Genomic DNA, 10000 nt, shown 5'->3' on the forward strand with positions numbered 1-10000 from the left:
CTTACCCTCACCTTAACCAGAACCTCATTCTAACCCTAATCCTAAATCCAAGTCTTAACCCTCAAACAGACCGTTAACCTTGGGGGGTCCAGCATTTTGGCCCCCCAAAGCTGTCGGGACCTCACAAGTATACTGGACTACTGGTTTTTGGACCCCACGAATATAGTAAAACAAGAACACACACACACTCATTCTCACCTGTTTCCTGGTCATTACGGGAGACTTGACGGGTCTGATGGGGGAGACGGAGATTCTTCTGGAGGGAGAGACTGGTCTGCAGACACACACACAGATTACAACACACTGTAACATCAACAACACTTATTATTATTATTATTATTATTATTATTATTATTATTATTATTATTATTCAGGGCTGCACCTACTGTCCCAGAGAGAAGAAACTAGAATATATATTCGCATTTAACAAGCTGACATCAGATCCAGTATTAGGGGACCACTAAGGTCTATATAAAAGAGACTTCAGATACAGTATTAGGGGACCACTAAGGTCTATATAAAGAGACTTCAGATACAGTATTAGGGGACCACTAAGGTCTATATAAAAGAGACTTCAGATACAGTATTAGGGGACCACTAAGGTCTATATAAAAGAGACTTCAGATACAGTATTAGGGGACCACTAAGGTCTATATAAAAGAGACTTCAGATACAGTATTAGGGGACCACTAAGGTCTATATAAAAGAGACTTCAGATACAGTATTAGGGGACCACTAAGGTCTATATAAAAGAGACTTCAGATACAGTATTAGGGGACCACTAAGGGCCTATATAAAAGAGACTTCAGATACAGTATTAGGGGACCACTAAGGCCTATATAAAGAGACTTCAGATACAGTATTAGGGGACCACTAAGGTCTATATAAAAGAGACTTCAGATACAGTATTAGGGGACCACTAAGGTCTATATAAAAGAGACTTCAGATACAGTATTAGGGACCACTAAGGTCTATATAAAGAGACTTCAGATACAGTATTAGGGACCACTAAGGCCTAAGTGTAAGTTTTAAGTACGTAAGGAGGGAAGTAGGATACCTGACGGGCGCGGGCGATGGCCCCTTCACGTGGCGGACGGGTGATGGCGACTGCTGGCGTCCTCCCGTCACCTTGGAAACGAAGGACGGCGGGGACTTGGAGGTGGGCTTCGGGGGAACCCGTGGAGGGGTTTTGTGAGCCAGATGCTGAGTCATCATTCCTCCTTCAACATGCATCTCCATCATGGTGCTGGACTGGAAACTGGCCTCCATCTTCTGAAAATACCAGCAAAAAGTGACTAAAACGTCTAAAACATTTCCAAAAACATCGGGAAAAGACACAGAAACGTCAAAAAAGACGACCGAAACATAGAAAACAGCATCTATCAGTGTGTGTGTGTGTGTGTGTCTGTGTGTGTGTGTGTGTGTGTGTGTGTGTGTGTTTGTGTGTGTGTGTGTGTGTGTAAACTGAGACAAACGGAGGTGTAGGCAGCCGAGGAAGTGAGGAAGAGAAGAGAGAGGAAGTGATTGGTTGCTGTTGTTGCTATTTTCAGGATTCTGATTGGCTAAGGTGGGCTTGAGCTTCTCGTTAAGGCCCTGACACACCAACCTAAACACTGACCGTTGCCAGAAAAGCCAGTCGGACTGATCAGTCTCGCCGAGGTCCAGAAAGCCTCAGAACTCACCGAAGAGACGCCGACTTGAGCGTACGTTCTGCACGAGACGTGATACGTCTCCATAACAGCAGGCGGCGCTAATCTGTATTGTCGCCCAAAAAATGACGAACGTGTCACGACCATAACGGCGGCTCGTTCGGAATACGATCTCGTATTTATTTTCTAACGTATCCTGGGGATTCTGATTGGCTAAGGTGGGCTTGAGCTCCTCGTTACACTGCCACCTACAGGTCTGGCGTGCTCTTGACGACACTTTTCTGAAAACAGACAGCTGTGCACGATGTTATTTTGTGTTGGGTGTGTCTCACCTTCTGCACTCGGGTCTGGGAACTGGCCATCTGGGACGTGGAGACAACGGTCTTAGTCTTCTTGGTTGGGACGGCTTCTTCACCTGCAGCAGAGACAACCACGACGGTTTAGTCTGATCTGCGTGAACACGTTCACTCACCAGACATTTACAACTCTTGGTCATGTCTCTTGATATAATAATTAATACACAGCAGTTAAAGACAGAGGTTTAAGGCCAAAATAATATGTCACGAAGACGGGCCTCATATACACACACACACACACACACACACACTTATACCCTCATACACACACACACACACACACACACACACACACACACACACACACACACACACACACACACTTATACCCTCATATACACACACACACACTTATACCCTCATATACACACACACACACACACACACACACACACACACACACACACACACACACACACACACACACACACACACACTTATACCCTCACACACACACACACACACACACACACACTTATACCCTCATATACACACACACACACACACACTCATACCCTCACACACACACACACACACACACACACACACACACTTATACCCTCATATACACACACACACACTTATACCCTCATATACACACACACACACTTATACCCTCATATACACACACACACACACACACACACCCTCATATACACACACACACACACACTCATACCCTCATACAGACACACACACACACACACACACACACACTTATACCCTCATATACACACACACACACACACACACACACTTATACACTCACACACACACTTACTGCACCCCTCCCCACACTACACACACACACTCACACTCACACACACACACACACACACACACACTCACACCCTCATACACACACACACACTCACTCACACCCTCATACACACACACACTCACTCACTCTCACTCATACACACACACACACAAACACAAACACACAAACACACACACACAGACACACAGAGACAACTGTCTATTTTTTTAAATAAACAATCTTAGGGGGAGAAAACTGCCAAAAACCTCCAACTGAAAGTGACAGAAATGTGAGGTGTGTGTAACCCTAGTAGTGTGAGATGTGCTCCAGCTGGAGTATTGTGTACGATCAGAGACGGAGACAGGTTAAAGCTCTCACCCTGAACGAGCAGCTCGCAGGTGGAGGTGGCACGTCCGCTGCTGTTGCTGGCAGTGACAGAATAATTCCCAGAATCCTCTGGGAAAGCCTCTGCAATCAGCAGGCTGTACATCTCTCCGTCCTGCAGGATCCTGAAGTCAGCGGAGCTCTGGATCTCGGCTCCCTCTCTGAAAAACTTCACGGCCGGCGCCGGGATCCCCGACACGCGCACGTCCAGCTTCACCTGGCTGCCCTGGCGTACAGCGGCGCTCTGCAGGCGCTGGGCGAAGGTCGGGGGGGCGGTCTCCGCTGCACGCACACAAACACACAGTACAGTCAGTGGGTGTGGGTGTGTGTGTGTGTGTGTCTCTGTGTGTGTGTGTGTGTGTGTGTGTGTGTGTCTCTGTGTGGGTGGGGGGGTGTGTGTGTGTGTGTGTGTGTGTGTGTGTGTGTGTGTGTGTGTCTCTGTGTGGGTGGGGGGGTGTGTCTCTGTGTGTGTGTGTGTGTGTGTGTGTGTGTGTGTGTGTGTGTGTGAGTGTGTGTGTGTGTGTCTCTGTGTTTGTGTGTGTGAGAGTGTGTGTGTGTGTGAGTGTGTGTGTGTGTGTGTGTGTGTGTGTGTGTGTGTGTGTGTGTGTGTGTGTGTGTGTGTCTCTGTGTTTGTGTGTGTGGGTGTGTGTGTGTGTGTGTCTCTGTGTGTGTGTGTGTGTGTGTGTGTGTGTGTGTGTGTGTGTGTGAGTGTGTAGTGTGTGTGTGTGTGTGTGTGTGTCTCTGTGTGTGTGTGTGTGTGTGTGTGTGTGTGTGTGAGTGTGTCTCTGTGTGTGTGTGTGTGTGTGTGTGTGTGTGTGTGTGTGTGTGAGTGTGTGAGTGTGTGTGTGTGTGTGTGTGTGTGTCAGCTAACATTAACGTTAGCTGTCTCCATGAAGCTCCCAGCTAAATAACTAGCTCCTTCTGCCACTGCAGGACAGTCTGCGGGGACGATAACGGAGTATCATCACCTGGCTGCTTTAGTACCATCTAGTTGCCGCGTGGCGTTTTATAACTCTTCATAGACATGAGATGCTGGCTGCTTTCAGTTGTTTATCACTTAATAAAGTGCAGATTCCTCTTAAGGAAAGTTATGCTGCAGCAGCTGCATCTAAATCTGTTTTATCACCTGATTAAGTGACGGCCCCCCCCTCCCCCCTCCCGCCCCCTCCCCCCTCCCGCCTCCGCTTCATGTAAGACAGTGGTTCACGTTTATGTTGTGTTTAAACCCCCTACCACTAGATGGCTATGCTGAGACACCACTAGTGTCCTCGTCTAACAGTGCCATACAGTGCCTAGCAGGGCCTAGCAGGGCCTAACAGGGCCTAGCAGTGCCTAGCAGGGCCTGACAGTGCCTAACAAGGCCTAACAGTGCCTAACAGTGCCTAGCAGGGCCTAACAGTGCCTAGCAGGGCCTAACAGGGCCTAGCAGGGCCTAGCAGTGCCTAGCAGGGCCTAGCAGGGCCTAGCAGGGCCTAACAGTGCCTAGCAGGGCCTAACAGTGCCTAACAAGGCCTAACAGTGCCTAACAGTGCCTAGCAGGGCCTAGCAGGGCCTAGCAGGGCCTAGCAGGGCCTAACAGTGCCTAGCAGGGCCTAACAGTGCCTAACAGTACCTAGCAGGGCCTAACAGTGCCTAACAGTGCCTAACAGGGCCTAGCAGGGCCTAGCAGTATCTAACAGTACCTAACAGTGCCTAACAGTGCCTAGCAGTGCCTAGCAGGGCCTAGCAGGGCCTAGCAGGGCCTAGCAGGGCCTAGCAGTGCCTAGCAGGGCCTAGCAGTGCCTAGCAGTGCCTAACAGTGCCTAACAGTGCCTAGCAGTGCCTAACAGTGCCTAGCAGGGCCTAGCAGTGCCTAGCAGGGCCTAGCAGTGCCTAGCAGGGCCTAGCAGGGCCTAGCAGGGCCTAACAGTGCCTAACAGTGCCTAGCAGGGCCTAGCAGGGCCTAGCAGGGCCTAACAGTGCCTAGCAGGGCCTAGCAGTGCCTAGCAGGGCCTAACAGTGCCTAACAGTGCCTAGCAGGGCCTAGCAGGGCCTAGCAGTGCCTAGCAGGGCCTAGCAGGGCCTAGCAGGGCCTAGCAGGGCCTAACAGTGCCCTAGCAGGGCCCTAACAGTGCCTAGCAGGGCCTAACAGGGCCTAGCAGGGCCTAGCAGGGCCTAGCAGGGCCTAACAGTGCCTAGCAGTGCCTAACAGTGCCTAGCAGGGCCTAACAGTGCCTAGCAGGGCCTAACAGGGCCTAGCAGGGCCTAGCAGGGCCTAACAGGGCCTAGCAGGGCCTAGCAGGGCCTAGCAGGGCCTAGCAGGGCCTAACAGGGCCTAACAGTGCCTAGCAGGGCCTAGCAGGGCCTAGCAGGGCCTAACAGTGCCTAGCAGGGCCTAGCAGGGCCTAACAGTGCCTAACAGTGCCTAACAGTGCCTAACAGGGCCTAGCAGTGCCTAACAGGGCCTAGCAGTGCCTAGCAGGGCCTAGCAGGGCCTAGCAGGGCCTAGCAGGGCCTAGCAGGGCCTAGCAGGGCCTAGCAGTGCCTAACAGTGCCTAGCAGGGCCTAACAGTGCCTAACAGTGCCTAGCAGGGCCTAGCAGGGCCTAACAGTGCCTAGCAGGGCCTAGCAGGGCCTAACAGTGCCTAACAGTGCCTAGCAGGGCCTAGCAGGGGCCTAGCAGGGCCTAGCAGGGACCTAGCAGGGCCTAACAGTGCCCTAACAGTGCCTAGCAGGGCCTAGCAGGGCCTAGCAGGGCCTAGCAGGGCCTAACAGTGCCTAGCAGGGCCTAGCAGTGCCTAGCAGGGCCTAGCAGGGCCTAACAGTGCCTAGCAGGGCCTAGCAGTGCCTAACATCTGTCTGTGTCTGTGTCTGTGTTAGTTGTGTGTCTGTCTGTGTTAGTTGTGCGTCTCTCCGTTGTGTGTCTGACCTGTGACGAGCAGCTCGGCCGTGCTGGTGGCCTGCCCGGCTCCGTTGGTCGCTCGGACTGAGAATCTCCCGCTGTGTGCGGCGGTCACGGCGGGGATCGTCAGAACAGCGCGGCCGTCGCTGAACGAGATCTGCACGCCGGGCAGAGCGGCGGAAGAAAGAACCTGGCCATCACGGAACCAGCTCACCTCGGGAACTGGAGAACCTGCAGAACCCAGGAGAACCAGAAGCCAAGGTCCAGTTAATATGTAGAGCACCTTCCATTGCACATCAACCCAAAGAGATTTACACACAGACACACACACACACACACACACACACACACACTCACACACACACTCTCATAGAGCACCTTACCATACATACTGAATCACACACACAGACACACACTCACACACACACACACACACACACACACACACACACTCACACAGAGACTCACACACACACACACACACACACACTTTGAGTGTGTGTGTGTGTGTGTGTGTGTCTCTGTGTGTGTGTCTGTGTCTGTGTGTGTGTGTGTGTGTGTGTGTCTGTGTCTGTCTGTGTGTGTGTGTGTGTGTGTGTGTCTGTCTCTGTGTGTCTGTGTGTGTCTGTCTCTGAGTGTGTGTGTGTGTCTCTGCGTGCGTGCGTGTGTGTGTGTCTCTGCGTGCGTGTGTGTGTGTGTGTGTCTCTGCGTGCGTCCGTGCGTGTGTGTGTGTCTCTGCGTGCGTGCGTGCGTGCGTGTGTGTGTGTGTGTGTGTCTCTGCGTGCGTGTGTGCGTGCGTGTGTGTGTGTGTGTGTGTGTGTGTCTCTGCGTGCGTGCGTGTGTGTGTGTGTATATGTGTGTGTGTGTGTGTGTGTGTGTGTGTGTGTGTGTGTGTGTGTGTGTGTGTGTGTGTGTGTGTGTGTGTGTGTGTGTGTGTGTGTGTGTGTGTGTGTGTGTGTGTGTGTGTGTGTGTGTGTGTGTGTGTGTGTATGTGTGTGTGTGTGTGTGCGTGTGTGTCTCTGCGTGCGTGCGTGTGTGTGTGTGTATATGTGTGTGTGCGTGTATGCGTGCGTGCGTGTGTGTGTGTGCGTGTGTGTGTGTGTGTGTGTGTGTGTGTGTGTGTGTGTGTGTGTGTGTGTGTGTGTGTGTGTGTATCTGCGTGCGTGCGTGCGTCTCCTTACCACTAACTTGAGCCTGGAACGTCGCAGCACTACCCTCTAGTGCTACGACGCTCTGCAGCGGCTGCGTGAACGTCGGCGCCTGTGTGGACATGTTGGTCGGCACCCTGCAGACAGACACACAGACAGACACACAGACAGACACACAGACAGACACACAGACACACACACACACACACAGACACACAGACAGACAGACAGACACACAGACAGACACACAGACAGACACACAGACACACAGACAGACAGACAGACAGAAAGGGTTTAGTTTCAGTTGTTAAGATTATTATTTTTACAGCACTCACAGCAATACAGAATACTGACTGACCAAAACCTTCTCCAGCAGCTTCATCTATCAGTTGTCTCCCACAAGGTAAGGAAGTATTTTGGCTTAACTTCATGCAAACAGTTTAATATTTAACAGAAACAAGAAGAGTTGTTTAGTTCTTCTAACATTTCCCTCCTGTTTGAACTGTGCGTATCTTCAATAAGCATAATATAAGTGCATGAATACAAGAGTAAATGAGTAAACGTTTTGTAACTTCAATAATATACACACACACACACACACACACACACACAGACACACACACACACACACACACACACACAAGCAATGTACCAAACCACCTGTAATAAGCAGAATATAAACTTGAATATGAGACATAACCTCAGTTTTATTGTACGAAGTCAGGCTGAGAGTTATTAAAGGGTAATATCATGTGTTCCCAGTTTGTGTTGCTTCATTTACTCATTTACCTAAGAATGAATGAAACTAAAAGACTTTTCTCAGATCTAATGATTGCTGTCGGACTTCTTTTAGCAACTTTTGTCTTGAAGCTTTTTCAGTGTTGTAGTTTTTCAAATGTTTAGACACAGATATGTTAATAATAAGAGTATGAGGGCGTGCCCTGACAGTAGCTAGGTAAGGACTACTAGCCAGTCAGAAGCAGAGTATGAGGGCGTGCCCTGACAGTACCTAGGTAAGGACTACTAGCCAGTCAGAAGCAGAGTATGAGGGCGTGCCCTGACAGTACCTAGGTAAGGACTACTAGCCAGTCAGAAGCAGAGTATGAGGGTCCTGACAGTACCTAGGTAAGGACTACTAGCCAATCAGAAGCAGAATATGAGGGCCCTGACAGTACCTAGGTAAGGACTACTAGCCAGTCAGAAGCAGAGTATGAGGGCGTGCCCTGACAGTACCTAGGTAAGGACTACTAGCCAGTCAGAAGCAGAGTATGAGGGCGTGCCCTGACAGTACCTAGGTAAGGACTACTAGCCAGTCAGAAGCAGAGTATGAGGGCGTGTCCTGACAGTAGCTAGGTAAGGACTACTAGCCAGTCAGAAGCAGAGTATGAGGGCGTGTCCCTGACAGTACCTAGGTAGGACTACTAGCCAGTCAGAAGCAGAGTATGAGGGCGTGCCCTGACAGTACCTAGGTAAGGACTACTAGCCAGTCAGAAGCAGAGTATGAGGGCGTCCCTGACAGTACCTAGGTAAGGACTACTAGCCAGTCAGAAGCAGAGTATGAGGGGTGCCCTGACAGTACCTAGGTAAGGACTACTAGCCAGTCAGAAGCAGAGTATGAGGGCGTGCCCTGACAGTACCTAGGTAAGGACTACTAGCCAGTCAGAAGCAGAGTATGAGGGCGTGCCCTGACAGTACCTAGGTAAGGACTACTAGCCAGTCAGAAGCAGAGTATGAGGGCGTGCCCTGACAGTACCTAGGTAAGGACTACTAGCCAGTCAGAAGCAGAGTATGAGGGCGTGCCCTGACAGTACCTAGGTAAGGACTACTAGCCAGTCAGAAGCAGAGTATGAGGGCGTGTCCCTGACAGTACCTAGGTAAGGACTACTAGCCAGTCAGAAGCAGAGTATGAGGGCGTGCCCTGACAGTACCTAGGTAAGGACTACTAGCCAGTCAGAAGCAGAGTATGAGGGCGTGCCCTGACAGTACCTAGGTAAGGACTACTAGCCAGTCAGAAGCAGAGTATGAGGGCGTGCCCTGACAGTACCTAGGTAAGGACTACTAGCCAGTCAGAAGCAGAGTATGAGGGCGTGCCCTGACAGTACCTAGGTAAGGACTACTAGCCAGTCAGAAGCAGAGTATGAGGGCGTGCCCTGACAGTACCTAGGTAAGGACTACTAGCCAGTCAGAAGCAGAGTATGAGGCGTGCCCTGACAGTACCTAGGTAAGGACTACTAGCCAGTCAGAAGCAGAGTATGAGGGCGTGTCCCTGACAGTACCTAGGTAAGGACTACTAGCCAGTCAGAAGCAGAGTATGAGGGCGTGTCCCTGACAGTACCTAGGTAAGGACTACTAGCCAGTCAGAAGCAGAGTATGAGGGCGTGTCCCTGACAGTACCTAGGTAAGGACTACTAGCCAGTCAGAAGCAGAGTATGAGGGCGTGCCCTGACAGTACCTAGGTAAAGACTACTAGCCAGTCAGAAGCAGAGTATGAGGGCGTGCCCTGACAGTACCTAGGTAAGGACTACTAGCCAGTCAGAAACAGAGTATGAGGGCGTGTCCTGACAGTAGCTAGGTAAGGACTACTAGCCAGTCAGAAGCAGAGTATGAGGGCGTGTCCTGACAGTACCTAGGTAAGGACTACTAGCCAGTCAGAAGCAGAGTATGAAGGCGTGTCCCTGACAGTACCTAGGTAAGGACTACTAGCCAGTCAGAAGCAGAGTATGAGGGCGTGCCCTGACAGTACCTAGGTAAGGACTACTAGCCAGTCAGAAGCAGAGTATGAGGGCGTGTCCTGACAGTACCTAGGTAAGGACTACTAGTGC

The 10000-nt window shown here is 50.9% G+C and overlaps 1 protein-coding gene across 1 annotated transcript in view; it reads right to left on the reverse strand.

Moving 5' to 3' along the window:
• Positions 1–7302, reverse strand: part of ttn.2 (titin, tandem duplicate 2) — a 323953-nt gene extending 316651 nt beyond the window's left edge. Inside the window, exons 1-6 of the mRNA XM_078262434.1 lie at positions 7212–7302; positions 6058–6261; positions 3144–3431; positions 1982–2064; positions 1058–1272; positions 199–274 (exon numbers count right to left, since the gene is read on the reverse strand). Of these exons, the coding sequence (XP_078118560.1) occupies positions 199–274; positions 1058–1272; positions 1982–2064; positions 3144–3431; positions 6058–6261; positions 7212–7302 (957 nt within the window). The remainder of the gene's footprint in view (positions 1–198; positions 275–1057; positions 1273–1981; positions 2065–3143; positions 3432–6057; positions 6262–7211) is intronic.
• Positions 7303–10000: the final 2698 nt, after the last annotated feature.

The sequence above is a fragment of the Sander vitreus genome, chromosome 11, assembly GCF_031162955.1.
Source record: "Sander vitreus isolate 19-12246 chromosome 11, sanVit1, whole genome shotgun sequence".
In the NCBI taxonomy this organism is placed as follows: Eukaryota; Metazoa; Chordata; class Actinopteri; order Perciformes; family Percidae; genus Sander; species Sander vitreus.